This window comes from Harpegnathos saltator, unplaced genomic scaffold (genome assembly GCF_003227715.2).
Source record: "Harpegnathos saltator strain DR-91 unplaced genomic scaffold, Hsal_v8.6 scaffold128, whole genome shotgun sequence".
In the NCBI taxonomy this organism is placed as follows: domain Eukaryota; kingdom Metazoa; phylum Arthropoda; class Insecta; order Hymenoptera; family Formicidae; genus Harpegnathos; species Harpegnathos saltator.
The window spans coordinates 864,114-885,883 of NW_020229904.1; the positions used below are offsets into that span (position 1 = coordinate 864,114).

General features: G+C 47.3%; 1 protein-coding gene across 15 annotated transcripts in view; it reads left to right on the plus strand.

Moving 5' to 3' along the window:
* LOC105185384 (rap guanine nucleotide exchange factor 6) overlaps nucleotides 1-21,770 on the plus strand; it is a 250,225-nt gene that overhangs the window by 203,387 nt on the left and 25,068 nt on the right. For 13 of the 15 annotated variants that reach the window (XM_025307817.1, XM_025307824.1, XM_011144855.3 and 10 more), the window contains one exon: nucleotides 16,185-16,286. In XM_025307817.1, coding sequence (XP_025163602.1) covers nucleotides 16,185-16,286 — 102 coding nt within the window. Of the gene's footprint in view, nucleotides 1-8,504; nucleotides 9,238-16,184; nucleotides 16,287-21,276; nucleotides 21,733-21,770 lie in introns of those variants that run through there. The other 2 variants (XM_025307823.1, XM_025307829.1) reach the window with 2 other exon arrangements.

The window sequence follows — 21,770 nt, forward strand, 5'->3', positions numbered from 1 at the left end:
TTCTCGGTATTTACACTCGCGCTTGGATTATTTACACGCTCTCGTGAGGAGGAGGAGGAGTCTTAATCATTGCGATAAGCCGCGATAACACGGTGACGTTTATATTAGCCATCGTGTATAAATAGCGGGATATATCGATGTCAAGCGATATCATGGAAACGGTGCGATCCTCGCGTCACTCTGCGGCTTCTGCGGGACAGAAGGTCGACCGCTCCGCGTCCCGCTGCCAGTGTTGGTGACGTCTTTGCTCCTCGCTCAAGTTTAAGGGTAAAATCTATTTTCGCGAGGCATGACGCGAGAATGTTACACTCCGCCGCCGGTTGGCTTGCCGGATGGCCAGCCTCCGAAGAGTAAAGAGCAAATGCATCGCGACTTAGCTGCAGCCAGGTGTTTTAAAGAGCAACAAACAGCGTTGACGAGTACACCGTGGTTAAAGGATACGAGGCAGCAGGAAGGCAACAAGAGGCAAAACGTATATTCTGTAAACATAACCCTGGGGCAGTGTGCGTTAGAATTAATATGTACGCCTTTTATACAGCGCAGAAAAATCTTGTAATATATATTACTATTTTATATTATATATTTACTTTGCACTGATTATTGTATTATAATTTATATCGCGTTATATGAATGTAATTATATTATATTGTATATATATATTGGTATACTTCATATTTTACGCCATATATATTTTGTCGTAATTATTATATTATATTATATTATATTATATTATAATGTATTATTTATACTGTGTTATGAATGTAATTATGTTATATTTTATATATTGTACTTGTATTGTATTTTCGATATTGTATTAAAACATGCAATAAAAATGATTTCTAGACTAACTTTTTTTTATTCGTCCAACAAGTAATCCCAATCCTTGACAGGAAACTTGAAATCGTGAAATTTATTTTCCCGATTTCGCCTTTTTTGGTATCAGGAGAACATAACCCACAAAGGGGTATCTCGATTTTCTGGCAGGAAATTGAAATTTTCCCAATTTCTCGTTTTCGCGTTTCGTTTATCAGGTGAACATAATCGCAAAGAGGTATCTCGATTTTCTGTCGGGAAAATTGCCTCAATTTGCCATTTACGCGTTTTGATATCAGGAGAACATAATCGGCAAAGAGCTATCTCGATTTTCTGGCGGGAAATTGAAATTTTCTCAATTTGTCATTTTCGCGTTTTGGTATCAGGAGAACATAATCCGGAAAGAGGTATCTCGAACTTCAGGTGAGAAGCTGAAATTTTCTCAATTTGCCATTTTCGTGTTTTGGTATCAAGAGAACATAATCCGCAAAGAGGTATCCCAAGTCTGACGGAAAATTGAAATTTTCTCAATTTGCCATTTTTGCGTTTTAGTATCAGGAGAACATAATCCGCAAAGAGGTATTTCGAGTTTTCGGCGGGAAATTTGAAACTTGTACTTTTCTTTCTGCTTTTCCGATTTTTTACAATTTAGTATCAGGGGAACATATCGGTGATAAAAGATTGTACAGATGAAAAAAACGAGGCTGAGTAACAATTTTTTTTTATTCTTATCTGTCTTTTTACACAATATAATACAATACATTACAACATGCAGCATAATATTAACATATAATGCAATACATTATGAAATTTGTATAATAATGCAGAAAATCGCAATATAATATGATAAAAATATAATACAATATAATATACTGTGATAAAAAAAATAATACAATATAACTAGAGTTTCCAATCCCGGGATCCCGGCCAAATTTTTGGTCCCGAAAATACTCGGGATTCAACATCACAAATCCCGAGATTTCGGGATTTCAAAATTTAATGCTTAGTGTCTATATAATACTTACGTTTTACAAAAATTTTACTTTAATAATTATTACTTATTACTGATGTTTCAGAGCATTTGCTAGAGAAGTGTGTATTTATATTTTAAATTTAATTCCATGTATTATTTTTATTTGTTTTAAATATCAAGGGAGTTTTCTATTTTAAATTTCGCGGATAAACTGGCGCAACACAGACTCGAATCCGGGATCCTCGATCAGATATTTTTTGACAAAATTTATGTTTTATTATTTTTAAAGTCGCTTTCTCAAATGTGAAGAAGAAGAAATGATTATTTTTATTTTTATTACAAAAACTTTAATTCTTAATTGTAACGGTTTTTGTGCAATTATTAATGTAAGTTGCTTTCATTTTTACTGAAATTTTATTTTTTGTTTGTCATAATGTTCATAAAAGTCTATGAACGTTGTATAAATAAAACAATTATATTATTTATAAATATTCCTTGTTTCTTTCTTTATATATATAATCTTTATATTATATATATAAAGGGGATGGAATCCAAAAAATCCCGAAATCCCGGGATCCGAAATTATATCCGGGATTGGAAACTCTAAATATAACATAAAACGTTTCATTATTTAAATTAAAATTATATATTATATATATTATATTTAATGTAATTGAATATAATATAACAATATACAATATTTTATAACAGTATAATAATTAATTAATACTATAATAGAATATTATAATTAGCACTCCAATTTGTCAAACGCGAGTTCCCGTTAAACTGCTCATTATAGTCGGTAATGCCGAACTAAATTAATGCTAACTAATTAATTAGCATCTGATCTCTCTCTTCCTCTCATCGCTACATTGCAACACGAACGGACTTTAATCGCAAGTTTAACAAACGCGCTGATCGTACGCGCATTTCCGTACTTATCCTACTTTTCGTTCCCTGCTTTCTTCGTCTACGAGTTTCCTACTTTACAATTCTCTCCCCGAGGGAGAACGGCTAAATCCGGCGCCGCGGCTCAGCTATCGAACAGCTAAGGAATAAATAATTGAAGTTCCTAACGCTGCAACAGAAATTCTCGCCGAGCACGCCCGAGAGCCCCCCGGAGTCGTCCGTTCGCGAAAAATCGTAGCAAACGTAAAACGTTTATTACGCATCTTAAAATACCAGCTCACCTGGATTACCCGACGACTTCCGCAAACTTCAGTCCCGCAGCGGTCCCGCGGGCGCGCATCGCGCGCAGCTGCTTCGCCGCATCTTCGTCGAGAAGGCAGGCGCGCCCGCCGAGGAATTCGTCTCGATGAAGGCACAGACGCGCTCGACCTTGGACGCAGCTCACGGTAGCTCGCACGGCAAGTGCGATGGACGAACGTTGGCAAATTAACCACACCGGCCGGCTCGCGTTGAGAGCAACGCGGACGATCCGCTGCCTCGGCGAGGAGGACACCGTGTGTTTGACACCGCGCGAGATAGAACTGTCTCTTCGCGCGCGAACGACACTTAACATCGCGGCACTCGCGCAATTGTTAAGTATTGGTGCACGCGCGCGCGCGACAAAAAATCAACATCCGCGGCGAAGATAGCGCGCTTATCGCGGCGCGCGTCGACCGGACCGCGCGCGCGGCCGCAGTCGCCTCTCGTGCCCCGATCGGCGAGGGGCCTTCTGTGCGAGTCGAGTGCCTCCCGGAGGGGGCCCCGGCGGGCCCCGGCGGTGATTAATCGTCGCGCACACCGCGATGATTAATTGAGCGACCGGCGCGGCGCGATTAATCGGCCGAGTGCGAGCCGCGGGCGTTTTTGCAGAAATTGCAACCGCGCCAGTGCTAGGAAGAGAAAGAGAGAGAGAGAGGGGGGGAGAGGAGCATAATTTAGAGGATTATTTTCGTGGGAAGTTTCGCGCAGGGAAACGGCGTCTCGCGTGTCGCGACCCGCGGTAGGTTTCTCTCTCCCTCCCCCCTCTCTCTCTCTCTCTCTCTCTCTCTCTCTCTCGGTAGGAGCTTTCGGTGCGTGCGACTTTTTCGGGACTCCCGAGGCAGCTCGCTTTGAAGCCGGTTGTCCTCTCTCGTCGGGTTACCTGGGGCCCCCGGTGGCGCGACGACTCGGCCTCCGGCTGGACGCGCGAGTATTCTCTCTCGCGAGTCTTCGGGCGGGTGCGAGAGGGAGCGGAATTGACGAAGAGAGCGGGCGATCGTGTGCCAGCTTCCTCGATTCTCACGGCGATTCTTCGTGATGCTTGCGCAACCGCGGCTGAAATTGCGATCGCTCGATATCGCGCGGTGCCGCAATTCGGCCCTGAATATTCGCGCCTTATCTCTTCCCCCCCTCCCGCTCCCCCTCCCCCTCGTCCGCTATCTCGGCGTGGCAGGGAGGTTTCCGTCGCGCACCTGGATTTCGCCGCACCTCGGCGAACTCGCGTCCACTTCTCTCTCTCTCTCTCTCTCTCTCTCTCTCTTTCTTTCTCTCTTTCTCTCTTTTTTTCTCCCGGCTCGCGGCGGCCTCGGCGAGTTCCTTCCGTTCGCCGGGAAATGCGTTTTCCGCCCTTTCCGTGCCCTCGCCGCACCTCTCGCGCTGCTCTCTCGCTCGCGGGCGGAATGCGGCGGCGGCGGCGGCGGCGCTATTTTCGCCATTCGCCGTAGAAACGGCGTCGTTCTTTTTACCGTTAGCGGATTCTGCCGGGCGGCGTTTTCAGGCAGCTCCTCTCTCCCTCCTCTCTCCCTCCCCGGGCACGCGGCCGGTTTTTAGGACCGCGGTGGTGTCGGGGGCGCAGGAAGGAACCGAAAATAAAGTAGACAGGCGCCGAGCCCTGCGTGTGCGAGACGTCGTCTCTCGCGCTCGCGGAGGTCCCGCGGAGAAATTTTTAGCCCGAACATCCGCGTGCGGCTCCTCTCCGCGGCACGACGACGACGACGACGACGACGACGACGACGACGACGACTACGGGGTCGGTTTGCGTTTCACGTTTGACGTTCATCAACACGCGCTCCTTGCGAGCCGCGATTTATGTCGCTATCCGGCGCGTTTGGCGTCAGCTTCTCTAGTCCTTTCTTTCTTTTTTCTCCGGGTAGTCGACGAATGATGATCCTGAAGCTCGCGCGAGCTTCTCGCCAACGTCGGGCGCGGCTCCGCAGGCCGGCGTGATAGCCTTGACATTCGCGCGGCGCCGGGTTGCTGCTGGTGCTTGCGAATCTCACGAGTCCCTTCCTAGGCCATCGCGTGCGACACACAAGTCCTTGAATAACTCTCTCGGAGAAGGATGTTTAGTCGCATGAGCCGATTTTTGCCGGCGAAGCGTCAACGATTCAGGAATCTCAATCGGGAGTGTGTGAGAGAATCCTCTTCAAGTTAATCTCCGCGATTCACACTGCGTTCACATGACTCGAGGCTTCCATGAACTTCCGAGTCGCTCGTATCCCAGCGCTCGACAACCAACATTTTTCCCCGTGCCGAGGCTGCACAAAATTACGGAGTCCATTATGTCGCCGGTTTGTGTCGGTCGGACGAGCGCGCGCGGCTGCGATTCGTCGTTGACGACGCGTGGCTTATTGACGGTGTCACCTCGAGGCTGTTGTTGCGCGGCGCATCTCTCGCGCGGATAACAAGTTTCTTATCGGAGCGTTTCCGCGGAAAATTCTCGCGGACGTTGGGTAATGGCGGCGCGATTAGCCGCTTAATTGACGGGCTCGCGAGAGACGTGTGGTCCTTTCGGCTGGCACATTTATTTCCGGGATGGCTGGGCATTTTTTTTTTTTTTTTTTTTTTTTTTTTTATAAAACTTTAAAATAGGGCCTTTTCCGAATTTTGATATGTTTTTGCTACTTGCTGGATAAAAATCTTTATTGCGACTACGACAATGATAATCAATGGGGGAAGCCCGAAAGGAAATGTCACCGACCTATATCTTTTTCAAGTTTTTTCGGATCTTATGAAACTCTGGAGGAAAAATGCATCAAATTTAAACTATTGAGTAAAAGTATAAAAAAATGCTCAATGAACTTTAATAAACCAAAGGCATCAAACTATTCTCCGCTATAATTTAGACTTTATAATATAAGTTTGTGCTTTTGATTAAAGCAGAGCATGATTGTGTATAATGCTCTGCTTTATTTTGCTTGTAATTTATGATACGTCCTACCTTGCGTAGGGGTCTTGCTAATCTCTTCAGTATCCATTTTTATTATATCGTAGACTCATCTGTTTGGTAAGGCGAAAGATTCGAGTAACAACTGTGAATGGTATTTAATCAGTATAAAATCGATATTTAAAATTTTAAATATATGGAATAAAATTTTCATGTTTTTTCCTATAAAGATCTTAGCCCCCCCTCCCCCCTCCCTTAATATATATGTGAAACTTTGTATACGTGTTTTTTTCACAGCTAGTTTTGTAAATTACTGAACAAGAAAACGTAGTTTTTGGTATAATAGTACTTCCGAATATTTATCAAAAAAATTGTTCAAAAAATAAGTGGATAACACTTTTTCGGGCTCCCCCGATTGATTATCACTGTCGGAGTCACAACAAAGATTTTTATCATGAGGGTAGCAAATAAATATCAAAATTCGGATAAGGCTCTAAAGTTTCACCTTTTTTTTAATTGGAAATAACACATCTGTATTACTGCAACAAATGATCAACGACACATTAGCACACTCAGTAGAGGATAATGCTCAAGATACAGAATTTTTGTGACAAAAAAAAAAGAAAAACTCATGAGACGCCGATAATAACGAAATATTAAAAATATCCCGTGAGGGATAGATGATCATACATGAAGAGATAGTTGGGCGTGCCTATAATAATATAGAAATTTGTTTATCTTTCTTTATCTTTTTAATATTTTACATCCTTTTATTAGTTATTAACCTGTTTATTAATCTTTTTATTAATTATCAATAAAATTAAACATTTCCGCAAGTTTCTTATAGAAACCAAGGACAACATTGGAGAGAAGGATCTTATTAAAGAGAGAAAAGAGAAAGAAATCTATTCGGCATCTTTAAACGAAACAAGAAGCTGTTTAAAATGTACTGAAGTTTTTAATGTTACGTAACCAGGGAAGAATGATGATCGAATAGATATCGGATCGACGTCTTTTATACGTCTAAAGCATCTAGAAAACGTCGATCCGAGATCCACTGCTTGCTATTTCTCGCCGAGTAGGCTAACCCTGATAAAAATTAACCATCTATCCCGTATTTGGAGAGTTCGCGCAAAGATGCGTACACCGCGCGAAACGTGGTCTCGGTGACGAATTTTGAGGTTAAGTAGGCAAATACGTGTTTTTAATCGCTCAAGTCCAGGTCTAATGTTGTAATTCCAAATAAACCGTATTCGCAAGGTATTTTTCCGACATTGTGGAACATTTTGGCAGTTAATAGAAGACATTTATTTACTCGCAACAACAGTGCTTTTGTGCATCAGAAAGAGACACACCTACTCGTAACCTACATCCAACCCTCACAACTGACCGATCAGCGCTGACGCCTAGCATATATTAACAAAATTATATAACAATTGACCATCTATCCCCTATGACCATCATCTACCCCGGACTTACCCTAATCAGCGAGTATTCGTCCCCTGCAAGTAGCATCTCGTCTCGCGAAGACGCGGCGGACTCGACAGCCTTCGCGTTTCCGCTCGCGGAAGATGCCACCGCCTGCGAGTTTCGCGAGGCGCGACAACAATGGGAGCAGTCGCTGTTGCATTAGCTGAGCCTCCCACAGCCGCGAGATTCTGCTCGTCGCTCGCGCTCGTAAATATGGCGACGGTCAGTGAGGAACTCTCGCTGATCGCGCCTCCGAGGGTGCGGCGCGGCGCGGCAGGATCGCGTCGTTCAAGTCGCGGACGTCCTTGGGACTATTTCGCAGAGTTCTGAACGAGAGGCTCCCCTCGTTGCAACATCATTTACTTACCCGTCTGCGGAGTAATGAGGTCAGGTCAGATTGCCGATGGGCGACGTGCCCGTCCTCCGATCTACGCGGGGGGAAGTTTCCGGGGTTCGGTTTATGGAACCCGTCCGTTGTCGACACTCGTCTCAGGCCCGAGACGCATTTTCCGAAATCGCTGTCTGACTCAACGCTTTTCCCGTCGCCATGTGGCGTGGGCCGCGTTTTCGACCTCTTGGAAGAAAACAAAGTTCGGCCCGAGGGCCGAGGGTGTGTCACCATACGCAGAAAGGGATCCCACGCAACACACGCGCCTACGAATACTACGTGCGAGAAGCATCGAGAGAAGGCAAAGGGATCCTCGATGAGGACTTGTCGTTCTTCACTCGAGGCCTCGCTGTCAATTCGCGGGCCGACCGCGTCGCCATTCGCGCTACTCGTCGCATCGGATTTCTCTCCGTTTCCGCTCGCGATAGGAGAAACACTCATCGCGACACACGATAAGGCTCTCACTCCTCTCTCTCTCTCTACGTTCCTGAGTAGCCGGTCACGTGACCGAGCCGCTCGGTCTTTGGCCCTCTTCAAGTATCATCGTGATTCAGTTCCCCGCGAGTCACGACGCGCGTAAGAGCGCGCTTGCGAAGGTCTGGCAAGGCGCTGGTCGGGCGCACGGGCAGGGAAGACAGAAGGAGAAAGAGAGATAGAGAGAGAGAGAGAGAGAGAGAGAGAGAGAGAGAGAGAGAGAGAGAGAGAGAGAGAGAGAGAGAGAGAGAGAGAGAGAGAGAGAGAGAGAGAGAGAGAGAGAGAGAGAGAGAGAGAGAGAGAGAGAGAGAGAGAGACTTGACGAGCCCGCGAGAGCCGACACTCCGTCGTTGACGCCGACGACTCCTCGGGTCGTTGCGGCTTTCGCAAGGATCCCGCAGGCTCGCACACGCCGACAAAGTCGCCATCGCGCGACAAACGCGAGTTCGCGAGTTCGCCTTGCGTCTCCTCCTCGTCACACCTACGTGTGCTCGTCTGCCTGTGTGTGCGTGCGTGCGTGTATGTCCTTCTGTGTCGTCTTCACGCGAGGTGCCTCAGCCTGGTGTTTACAGCGCGCGCGACTTGTGGTTTTTGCGCGTGCGACGTGGTGTCTGATTGTCCGAGTGAGCGACGACCTGGAGGAAGAGGAAGAAGAAGCCGAAGACGAGGAGAGCGACGCGCCGCTCGGCCAAAATAAATAAATAAATAAATACCTCGCAAGGTTACAAACACGCTCGGCACGTGATATTGCTCGAGTAGGAGACGACGAGACGACGACGACGACGACGACGATGATGAGGACGTGTCCTGCCGGCCGCTCGGGGTGCTGACGGCGATGAGGAACGGAGAGCACGTGCGAGTGATGTACGATCGGCGAGTGTTGTAATCTCGGCCAGATCGTCCGCGATGTTGAAACACACCAGCAGAACCGGGCGACCTCGGGTCGTCGTGAGGAAACGGAAGGGACGCTCGTTATCCAGAAGCTGGCCCGGTACTCCCAGGACCATGTCCATCGTGTCGTCCGAGGTAACGGACTGGCCGCCGCGAGAACTTCGTTGTTTTTCTGGAAAAATTTGCCTTTCCGAGAAAAAGAGCGAGAGAGAGAGAGAGAGAGAGAGAGAGAGAGCGTCGAATTTGCGTGCGAGAGCTGCTGCTCGCTTTTAAATGCCCGCGCGTCGTTTTTATCTCGCCCACGCGCGCGCGGCTCGAAAGTCCCACGCAGAGATTGAGCGCGCGACGCGGGAGAACCACGGCGGGACCGGCGGGAGGGGCAGGGGGAGGGGGAGAGAACGCAATTATTATAGAGAGCATTATTTCCCGTTTGATCTCGAGCGGCCGAGCCAAAACGCGCGCCGGCTCTCTCCGCTTTAATCGACTCGGCGCGAAACGCGCCGCCCCCTCTCATCATCCCCCTCTTCCCTCCTCCTCCCTCCCCTCCCCCCGATCCCCACTAGCACGCCCCTGTTTGCTTTGCATCGGACGGTTTGTTTGCGGAGGAGCGGTAATTCCGCTTCCTTGGAAATACCGGAGGATACGATAACGTGTGTATGAGTTCAGCGGAGGGGAGGGGAGGGGAGGGGGAGGGGATGGGCAAGAACACGAGGTGTTTCGCAACGCCCCATCGAATTATCGGCGGAGAAAAAAAGTGTTCGGTCGGGTGAAACATTTCGGGCGAAATATCGACGAGCGGAGTTTGGGGAGTCATCAGAATTCGGCCCGAGTCGTCAGGATTTCCGATCGAGTCGAACGGAGAATTCCCGCCACTTTCCGCCGGAATTTCGGAGAATCGAAGGATTTACAAGCCAGCCGTCCTGAGAGAGAGGACGACGACGCTTTTGTTCATTCATTTCGCCTGTCTCTCGTATCGCGCGCGCGCGCGCGCGCGCGGCGTGCTCGCGAAGGGGCGATAATTCCGCTTCCTCGGAAATGCCGAAGGACACGATAAAATGTGTGTATTAATTCAGCTGCAGGAAGAACGACGCTTTTCGTAACATTGTTATTGCGTTATCGCGCCGATGCCGCGCGACTGCGACGACGACGATCGCGCGCCGGCGCGGCGGGAAGTAACTCTCTCGTTTATTCGCTATTGTGTTTGCGAAGGAGCGCGCGCGATAATATATTCCGCTTCCTCGGGCATTCCTCGGGGAGGAGGGCGCGATAAGACACGCGTTAATTCAGCCGCGGCCGAAACGAAATAATCTCTCTCTCGGTGACACTGTTCCGTTATCGTCGACGCGCGACAATCGCCGATCGCGTCCCTCCGAGTCGAACGCGCGGGAACGTGAGCGCCGTTTTTCTCTCGCCATTGTTAATCCACCGCGCTCCGTGAGAGACGCGATTAGCGTAAGGAACGCGCTCGGCGAGATCCGTCGCACTCGTCGGGCTGACCGCGAGGACTCACTCAAAGGACAACCGAATTCTCCCCGCTCATCCGAGTGACACTCGAGCCGCTGACGCGGCGCGTCGCGACCGGCTTCGCAATTGTTTAGCTACGCTGCGTTACGTCAAGGGAAACGCGCGCGCATTTTGTTTACGCTTGCGTCACGGTTGCGCTTCCTTCGCTCTCCTGCGCTCGGCGGTTGAAAAGCGACGTGACCGTTTCGCCGATGAGACACCGAGAAACAGTAATTTCAGAACAAGCGGGATCATCTCGACTTCAGAGGATTTTCTTATTCTATTCTTACACAGGGTGTGTGCCATTTCAAAGTTTCCACTAAAATGTCTCTTGAGGAAAGCATTCAAGAGAAAAAGAAATGTTTCGGACAAAAGTTGTTCGAATTAATTGGTGGAGAAAGATAATATCGAATAGAAAAAGATTGGGATTTCCATTTAAGAAAATTGATGATCGGTGAATATCTCGGAAGTGGCGCCATCTATAAACAAAATGCTATCGCTGGCCCCCTTCAAACCGAGCAACTGTTTGTTCTGAAAAATTGTTTTCTTAAATGCTTTCCCAAAGAGATATTTTTGTGGAAACTTTGAAATGGGACACCCTGTATATGGCCTCAAGAGGATTCCTCTGAGATTAAGAGGAAAATATTATAAACGCGTTATTCTTAAAGTTAGAGGGATTATATGTATAATGGAAATCTTATTGATTTTAATATAAATTTCCTCCTATACACAGATTTATTTGATCTTCCTTCAAGAGGATTATTATTTCTGGTTATACTGGTTAATTTGGAAAAAATTATTACAATGTATAGCGAAAAGCAATATGTATATATATATATATATATATATATAGACTTCTGTACTTCTGGTTTCAGTTCTACAATAAGTAGGCACGAATGAAACAAGACCATCATAACAAACAAATTTCCCATCAGATTTGTTATGAACTTTATAGCTATAAAAATGTTCATCATAACCAATTGTATGAAAAACATAGTTAAAAGAAAGCATATATTCAACTTCTCGCAATGCTTCTTCATATAAGAGGAAATCCTCTTGAAACAAGAGGAGAACAGTTGGAATATCTAATAAATTAAAAAGAGATGAATGTTTTTCACTTTAATCGCTCTGTCGAGAGAGAAATTCTTTTTCTGCTCCGAAAGACTTCGCTTGGAATATGAGACTAATAAATAAAGGGAAAAATCACTTTACAAAGAGAGTACCGCGAGATGCAAGTTTCTCGCGAAAATTATGTCGCGAGAGTGTCGGGCTTCATCGGTCGTCGTCTTGATCGGTCGGGAAACAAAAAGCTGTCGTGACGAATGCCTCGTCGTTCGCCTCGCGACGAGACGACGATGCGACAATACGTCGTCGCATCGAGCGCTGCTCTTTTGTGCCGCGACCCGGCGAAATCCAGCCGATCGATCGGCCGACCGACCGACCGACTCGCCGCTGGAAACTGAACTTTCATGCCGAAATTGCTGAAACATTCATCGCGACAATCGACTCACGAGGGAGCGGTCCCGTGAATGGCACGTATAAACCAGCGTATCTACCGGAAGTCCGGCCTACGAGTTCCGGCCCGAACGCGCATTCGTCTCATTGTCTCTGTCTCTCTCGCTCTCGCTCTCCCCCTTCCTCTCATCTGTTCCTTTTTCGTCGCGTCACAACGAGCGCGCCGTGTCCTGTCGGCGTGAAACGAGAGAAACGGTCACGACGCGAAACATTGGCGCGGCCCGACGTGCCTCGCAAAGACGACTGTGACGATTCAAATTCGAAGCCCGATGCGCGGCGGAATCTCCGACCTCCGACGCGGAGGAAGAAAACGGCCCATTTTCTCGCGGAGAGTGCTCGCACTCTCCTTCGGCGGCGAAACGAGTTCAGTCGGGAGGATATTCTTCCTGCCAGTGGAGAAACGTCCTGTAGCGACGCATAAAAGGCTGTCGAAAAGAGGAAAGAGGGAGTCGAAATGAACAAATTAAGGAATTACCTTCTCCGCCTTCTCGGCGGAGGTTTCGCTTTCACTTACGGTTGCCAAATCCAAAAGTTAAAATTACCGGACATTTCTGCTTTGGTGACAAAGCCAACCCGGACTAAACCGGAAACAGGAATAACAATCATAATGTTACATTAAATGCAAAATATGACAAGAATCTATTTACGATATTAATTTCCAAACAAAATTTTATAAACAAGATTTGATTGAATAAAATAATAAACTATTATCTTTTTAATATATATGGAATGACGGATCGGCAGATCATCTACTTAGATGGCTTTTCGTCGCGCTCGATCGTTTGCAGGCGCTTGAAACGGCGAAACGTTGCTAAAATCTGAACTCTCATTCCATTGATTGGATTGGAACTTAAAAACCGGACATGTATGACGTCCGATTTGACTTTATTAACCGGACACTGGACAAGACTTCGGAAAACCTGACTGGGTCAAAACCAAGCAGTTGGCGATCCTACTTTCACTCCGCAGAGGGTGATTTACACGCTGCCGCTTTTATTCGCTAGCGCCTAATGCTCAGAGTTGAACGTGTCCAACTTTGTCTCGGCGACCACCAGATGTCGCGCGCGTCTTCTACATTTTAGGCGCTGGCCAGTGAAAATCGAGCGTCCAGAGGGAGATTTGACCGGCGAGTTCGCTGACGAATCAAAAAGCTCTCGCTCAAAGCGAATAAAAGCAGCCGTGTAAATTACCCTTAAGCGCCGCGCACACGCCCGCCTAAAACGCGCTCGAACGGGGGAGGGGGGAATTCATTCAACTTGTTGCGTCGACGAGAGAGCGGCCGTTTGCTGCAAAATCGCGCATTATCCTGCGCTTCGTCTCGCCCGGAAATTTATCGCGGATTACGCCGCCTTCCTTTTCTTCCACGAGTCCTGCGACTGCTTTCGGCCGGCCCGATAACGTTCCGCGAAACATGTCTCACACTTGGCGAGGAGTCATTTATTCTTCTACCCCGAGCGCGAGAATCACGCAGCCGAGAACTCGGAAGAAAGTTACGCGACTGCTACAAAGACGCGCTTTGTAAGCGGCCGTAATCGTCTCGGCTATTAAGAGAGCAATTTAGTGCCCGTCTCTCTTTTGGCTTTCGGACGTTAAAGGGACAGTGTCAAGGTGTCGCGCGCGGGTTAATCTCAAGGCGCGAGCTGCACACAAAGCCGGAAGGGCAAGCGCAGCCGCGCAGGTGGCGCTGTGCGCAGATTACATTATCAGCGTAACGAGCGTCCGCTCGTAGGGCGTAATAACGATAGGACGCCTCTTGTGCCACCTCCACCCCCTCCCCGCCGTGTAAATCATGAGCGCGATGTCTCAGCGTGCAGCTGCTTAAAGCCCGCGTAGTTCCGGATTAAGAGCAGCGGTCGACCCGGGGATATCGCACGGACACGCGCGCGCCAGCTTCTGTCATTCATTATTCCGAATGACGCACGCGCGGAGAGCGTTAGCTGCGTCCTGCGGCTCGTCCGACGGGGGGGGGGGGCGGCCGTGCCCTCAGATGTACAATAATAGGCCGAAATCGGTTTCCGAAACTCTGGTTTTTGTTGCAAGGTTGGCAGGCCTTAAACCAATTTGGGTACGTCCCGTGATTGGCCAGCTGGTCACGCTTCGGCGTTCACAGCGCCGCCCCGTGTACTATTTCTGCTTACAAACTTGGCTTTAGCTATTTAAGTTTGTGATGTTAAGCAGAGGAATGGATAGATTTTTTTTATTACTCGTCTTGATTATCGAATCTCCCGATTGCAAAGTCGATCAGCTGATGAATTACGAGACGTATCCAAGTTAGCTTAAGGCCTCTCAAGCTTGCAACTAAAACTAAAATTTCCTTAACCGGCCTACGATTAGACCCGAGTCTGACTCGGGGTAAGATTTACTACCTTCCATTTTGAATCTTGCAACACACCTAACCTCAAATTTGAAATCAGCACGTTCGGAAACTATCATGAAAACATGAAAGTAAATATTTTCCTCCGCAGAAAAGATTTAACCATTTTGATACTAATTTCTGTCAGTAAATAGAGCCGCAAGAGGGTTAACCGATTTCGGAACAGGCCTTTGTTTCGCCTGAAGCTGCCTTCAGATCGGCCAACAAGCTCTCGTAACCGATATCACGTTGAACCTTGCTGATAATGGGACGCTCAATGCGTACGTTCGTCAGCTGGCTCATTCTGTTATGCGAGTTATTTTATACGTAAATTAGCGAGACGAGGCGAAATCGCAGACCGACGCGGTTGACGCGATGACGCGATAGAGAATTTCGCGAGGGGGCTTCTTCGACAAGTGGAAGTCGAGAGGTCGAAGATGGCCGCGCAGAGAGCTTTGCGCTTCGGTTCGTCTCTCCACGCGATCGTGACGATTTTACTTTTAAATCGGCGGGATTCGAGGTTGTCCTTCAGCCAGCCGGATGCTCGATGCTGAGGGCTCTGGAAGGTCGCGGGAGGAACCCGAGCAAAAAATTGTTAGGGCCATCCTTACAAAACACAAGGCCGCGATAAAGTTGAAAATAGGATGCTCTAAAAAGGGATGCCTCATTATTACCACCATATCAGGCCCCGAGATGGATCTTTTAGGTCCTTAGATTTTACGTACTTTTATTAGATCTAAGACATCCCTAAAAATCCTTCTAAGGCTGAGAAGGGCCTTGGAAGGATTTTTTAGGAATGCCTTAGATTTAATAAATAAGGCTTTGATAGGGAAAGCTGAGGAGGGCTTTAGAAAAATTTTTTAGGGAATGCCTTGGATTTTACAAAATAACGCTTTAACATGGAAAACTGATGTGGGCCTTAGAAGGATTTCTTAAGGATACTTTAGATATATAAAATCAAGTTTTATTATAGAAAATTAGTAAGATCTGAAGCGTGTCATAAAATTGTCATGGTAGGTACGTTCTATCTGGTTCTTTTAAAGATCTTTAATTATACTGCAATTAAAAACAAATTTTATTAGTTTCATTAGTTGCCATATTCTCTTCCAAGGATTTTTCTAATATTGCCTTTGTTTTGAAATGCAGCAAATTTTAATAAAAATAGCAGCAGGATTTTTATGTGTAACAAATGCTATATTTTATTGCAAAGTATGCTATGTTTTCAAAATAAAAAAAATCCTTATATACTAACAAGGTTAGATAAAGAAATAAAGAAATTACAGTCTAAATTTCTTGGAATGAAAAGAACGAATATTTTTACTCAAGCAGTAATAAAAATATTTCCTTATATCCTATTAATATTGCCTTATATAAGGGCCCATTCAACTATTTCTTACACGTCTTACAGGCCCCTCCTATCCCTATTAGGGCCCGATTAATGTTGTGGAAAAATAATCAGGCTCTTACCAGAACCTTATTAATTTTTCTAGTCGGGAAGAGGCTCACTGCGACCGTTTCCCGAGGATGCACAGTAGAAACTCGCGCGACAAATCGGCATCGTCGCCGATCGTTCGGACGTTTCGCCGATAAGCAGACGCGACCGCTCGGCGACGAGCGAGATCGATCAATCACGCGCGCGGCGCGCGTAATTTATTTATCACTCGCTCTTGTCGGCCTATTATAGACCGCAATAACGTGTCGTCTCCCGCAGATCGACTACCCGGAAGTGCATGGCGGAGGAAGGATGCATCGACCACCGCACCCCCATCCCATAACCGACCACCGTCAGGTCAACCTGGTCTTCGATGACACGGTGAGTATCCCTTTTTTCACGTCCGCTCACCCGAGCAGACGGGGGACCCCCGAGTGACCCGCGACGACGCTCCCTTCCTTTCGTGACACGAGAAAGCAGGAGATACATCACCCCCGAGGACTCGCGAACAAACGGAAGACACACCTCGCCGAAGAGAGACTCGACATTCGAGACATAGGAACAGGAGCGCGCGATCGCCTTTCCTTTTGCTTCCCTTTGCTTCCACCGCGTCGTGCGTATTATCGGCCTCCCCTTCCCCCTCTCACTCCGCTTCGAGACGAGACACAATTATCTTCTCATCAAAATCAATACCGGCGTCGTCTCGGACGACGTATCAAGCTGTGAACGACATCAATTCAGTTGAGACGCGCGCGCATCTGTGTGTGTGTGTGTGTGCGCGTGTATGTGTAAGCAAGCTCACACTGCAGTCACCCACCGCCCGATAATCGAAATTCCGCTCGAATTTGGCGCGTGTGCGATCGCGTGCGCGGACACAGCACGCGATCGCCGGTTCCGGCCGGGCGAGAGAGAAGCTGAATGGGAGAAGCAATTTGGAAAGTGTGCGCGGCTCGGGACAAAAGGAAAAGTGAGACACAGGCACGACATAACGGATCGTATAAATCATCCGTCGGGTCGGCCAGTGGCCTTTGAGCGGTTACTATCCGTTGCTGGATGCTTTGAGCGGACCAGCAACGATGGCTCTCTCTTTCTCTCTCTCTCTCCTCTGCACTTCTATCTCCATCTGCTCGCCTCTTCCTCCTCCTCTGTCACTCTTTCTCTCTCTCTCTCTCTCTATCTCTCTCTGTCTCTGTCTCTCGCTCTCGCTCTCGCTCTCGTCCGCTCTCCCTGCATTTTATCCCTCTCGTCTCGTTCTTCCGTCTCACTCCAGCGCGCGACGATCGACCGACCGTCCGTCGACTCCTTAAGCGCATTTCACACGACCACCGCGCGCCGACAGTGGCTCTCCACAAAAGGCCCCTTTAAGATCCAATTCAGGTGTCGTTTATCGGCGTCAATTTACGTCACGTCGCTTCATCATTCCGCGTGGCGATTAACTAATCGCCAAGGCTGATGAATATTAATCGGCCGCGCTCTTTCCCGACCGGTCCCGGGCGCGTTTTACACAGCGTTCTTATGGCATTATTACACACCGACGTCGTCATCATCGTCATCGTCGTCATTCGTCGACCGCTCTCGGCGTTGCGCGTGGGCATGCAAATCGAAGCAGCCGCGTTACGTTATCGGGCGTTATCGTTTATTTTTAATCCCCTCTATTTTCGTGTCGGAGAGCGTCTCCTCGCCGCCGATCCGTGTTTGTCGATCGAGAGCCCGCGAGAGCGGCTGGCTTTCTCCAAATTCTGACTCGAGCCGAGCGACGAGCAAGTCAGCCAGCAGAATTGCCAACATGGGGAGAATGAAAGACATCGAGGCGAGCGAGAAATTCTCGCGCGTTTCGTCTAGGGTTGGGCGGCGATGTTTAAAATATCGATTAATGAAGAAAATATTGAAATGACGTCGATTGTTTTCTAAACAAAAAGTCGATTTACCGATCAATCGATTAAATTGGCAGGGTGAACGTTTAAATTGGTCAGCACCGAATTAAACACTGCTAAGGGTGCGTTCGGAAATATCGCTCGGATGCTCTCCTTGCTTACATGTTGGTATGTTCTTAAATTCGCAACAGATGTGGCCTGCGTTATTCAATCCTTATTTTTCATTGAATGTTGAACAAGAGTCGAATGACACCCGCGGTATTCTTAATATTGCTAGAAATTCTCCTAAAGGATCTTGCACACTGGACGCGACCAGCGACTAGGGATGCAACGATTCTCTCAAAATATCGATAACGATATTATCGTCATTCAGAACCATCGATAACCATCGACAATATCGATAATTTTGAAAAATAAATATCGATATTTATGTCGATATTTATATAAAATAATGTATACATATAGGGGTATGCACGAAAAATTTGAAAAGGTCTTTTAAAAATTTTTATCTTCGTATAATTTATTGTCGCATTTTTATTAGAAAATATATAATGAACCGCAGGCATTTGCCGGAGATCACCACATGCATGGAGCAGGAGATCTATTACGGTTCAACGATTGAGGTGGGAATGATAAAAGTGAGCGAATTTACTAGACATCGAGCAATTACATAATATATATTCTAGTGAATTCACTCACTTTTGTAATTTTCATCGCGGTCGTAGATACCGTAATAGGTCTCCAGAGCTGTAACTGAAAAATACGAAAATCAGTAAAATTCATATCGAGATATGTCGATTTTATCGGAGACAAAAAAATATCGATAGATATTCGATATTTGTCGCTCGATATATCGATATTATCGATTTGTCGTCGCATCCCTACTAGCGACGTGCTGTGAGCGATGTCTAATGAGAGTTCTGTTTTAAGAAGAAAGAGCTTTCGTTTCTTCTTTAAAACAGAACTCTCATTAGAGATATCGCTTATTGTTCGTCGCTAATCGCGTCAGTACGCGAGGCCTTTAACTCGGCATCTCATTTGATGTATTTTCCATGTGATAAGAGAACTAATTTTGGGAAAGATAGAGGTGCTCTCATTGGACCATTCGGCAACGTTCCGAAACTTATCAATAAAAACCGGGCAACCCTATTGTCCATACTGTACAATAGATGTAGTAAACCTTTAAACCTTAAGAAATTAACCAATCCCAGCCTACTTTTACGAGAATTGACTGAATAATTGACTGTGGTTGGCCAATTTCTTAAGACTCAAAGCTTACTATACCTATCGCAGATCCGGACTTAACGTTCATAAATTTCGTTTACCGTATCTGAAAAACGATATTACAAAAATTCTCTATTTAAAAAAAAAATAATCGATTGTCGCTGTTGAGAAAAAATCATCAAACATTGATTAATCAAGTAGAAATAAAATCATTTGAAAAAAAACATCGATTAATTGAAAAAGAAAAACTGTCGGTTCTTTCGATTAATCGATAAAAATCGCCCATCCTGAGTTCCGTCTTTACAACCCGCTCTGCGAAAACTGCTATCAATCGCGAGTATCAATTCATCTGTCTTGTCGATGATCGTCTCCAATGATTGCCTTTCATTTGACCGCTCATCGAGTATTCCTCCCATCTTTCTCTCTCTCTCTCTCTCTCTCTCTCTCTCTCTCTCTCTCTCTCTCTCTCTCTCTCTCTCTCTCTCTCTCTCTCTCTCTCGTGGTCGTCAATCGTCGAAACTTCGCGGCCGGAACGCGGTCGGTTTCAAAGTTGAACTCGAGCGCGATCCAATTGCGCACGACGCCATCACATTTCATCGAGAAGAGTCATTACACCGACCGAGTCATGGCGAACGACGACGCGCACATGTCACTTGGAAGCATTCGAAGAGCGTGGGAGACTCCTACGAATATCGCGGGCCCATTGTGTCCCCGTCTGTGCAATAAATAAATTCGCAATTACTCACAATTACTCGCAAATATCATCAGGCCCGACGCCTCCCACGAGTAATCCGCTCTCAGCCGCTCCGTTTTGAATTCCCCGTTTCCCAGCCGGCGCGCAAATTGCGCGCGCCGACGACCCTCTTTTCTCAGCGCCCGATCGCGAGCGCTAATAAACCAATTACGCAGATCGTTATCGCGCCGTTTTCAACTTTTGTCTCACCGCGCCTCTGTTTGCGTGCCGCGAGCACGCGAGCAATAATCGCTTTGTATATATCTCATGCTAATGAGTCAGGATGCAAATTTCTCTCTCTCTCTCTCTCTCTCTCTCTCTCGTTGCCTTTCAACCCTTAAAAACTAGGATGAGTGAAAACACACCCGATAATATTTTTGAACTGTTGCTGCTAGATAGCAGTACGGTACATCAGCGACAGTGCCAGGATTTATAATGTTCAGGACTATTTTAGGCCATTTATGTACAAATAAAAGTTTTCTTTTTTTTTTTTACACTGAAAGGTTATAATTTTTCCTTCAAAAAAATTGTACACGATTTAAAGCTGTTTTGCACATTGCCACAAAATTTTGTTAAATATTTATAGTCGATGTACATTCAAAAAGATAAAAAATAAGAAAATGTGGGTAGAAATTCACCCGTCCTAAAATACTAAGAGGGGAACAAAAACATCCTGGTGTTAATATCCAAGAGTTAATACAACTGAAAAACCTGCCTGTGAATATCGGAGTCGCGATGACGTCGAAATCTCGATAGACGGAATTACATCCTATCTATGTTCGCCGGTGGCCGTGTCGAAAAAAACGACCGCCGACAGGAACACATGCTCGGTGTAACGAAATTTAATTGAATTCCCAGCCGATGTATTGTAGTATCGACAATGAAATTTCATTAAACTGTCAGCCAATATCTCCGTGCCGTTCTCCGAGCGAAATGTAATCGAATTCCTAATTGCTCCCGAATCAAATTTCAACGTCAACATTCATCCTATTTACCGCGACGTTCCTCTCATCGACGGGCTCTGCGATCTAGTTTCGACAGTATCCTCCGGAATTCATAACCCAACATTTTTATTCGATCAAACCTGTCTCCCTCTCTTTCGTCGTCTCCGACGAGAGAGAACTCGCTTCGGAAAAATTGCCTAAAGTCCAGTCCTCCCTCATTCAACATCCGCCGAGTGTCGAACTACATCCAAAAAGCAAATTGACTCCTCCCGTTTAGAAACCCCACCGGGATACAATCGAAATTCACCCGGAAAATTCACCCTTTGCCGCGCCAGAGATCTCACCTGAGAGAGAGATCTCTCTCCGCCGAGAGGAGCAATTTCTCGCGTAATCCACGGCCGCGGCTGATTCTCACGAGCGGAAGAGACTCCGCAGCGTCTCCTCCGACGGCAAACCTTCAAAAAACGCGGCATCGCGCGCGCGCGGAAGCTACAGGTGGCCCGGCGTCGTGCCCCCCGCCGGTGCGCCCCCCGTTGACACGGGCCTGGGAGCCGCTCTCGCGGGGGTCACGTGACCACCCTGCGCTCTCGAAGGGAATGCCGCGGCAGCACGGCGCGGCCGAGGGTGGCGGTGGGACGAGAGAGAGAGGCGGCAGTCCTATGTCTGCTAAGCTGACGGCGCGCTGTGACGACGACGACGGTGACGAGGACGACGACGACGACGACGACGACGAGGAGGAGGAGACGGACCGACACGCGTCACGATCCTCGCGTCGGCCCGCACAAAGAGGGTCACGCGGCACGTCGCGTGGCTGCGCGAGAATATCGGCCGTGAGTCGTCGTGACTGTTCGCTCGCTCACGCGGCGAAGGAAAACGGGCGCGGGAGAAAAGTCGAGCGGCCGAGACGGAAACGCGTAGGAAAATGCGGACGTCCGTGACCGCGAACGGCTCGCCGTGTCCGTCGTGATTGTGTGCCTCGCCGAGGAGGGAGGGAGGGAGACCGACACCACCAGGCTGCCGTCGGCACGATGGACGCGTTCGGCATGTACCAAGTGAGTTCCTCTGCTGCCGGAGATACTCAAAATGGCCT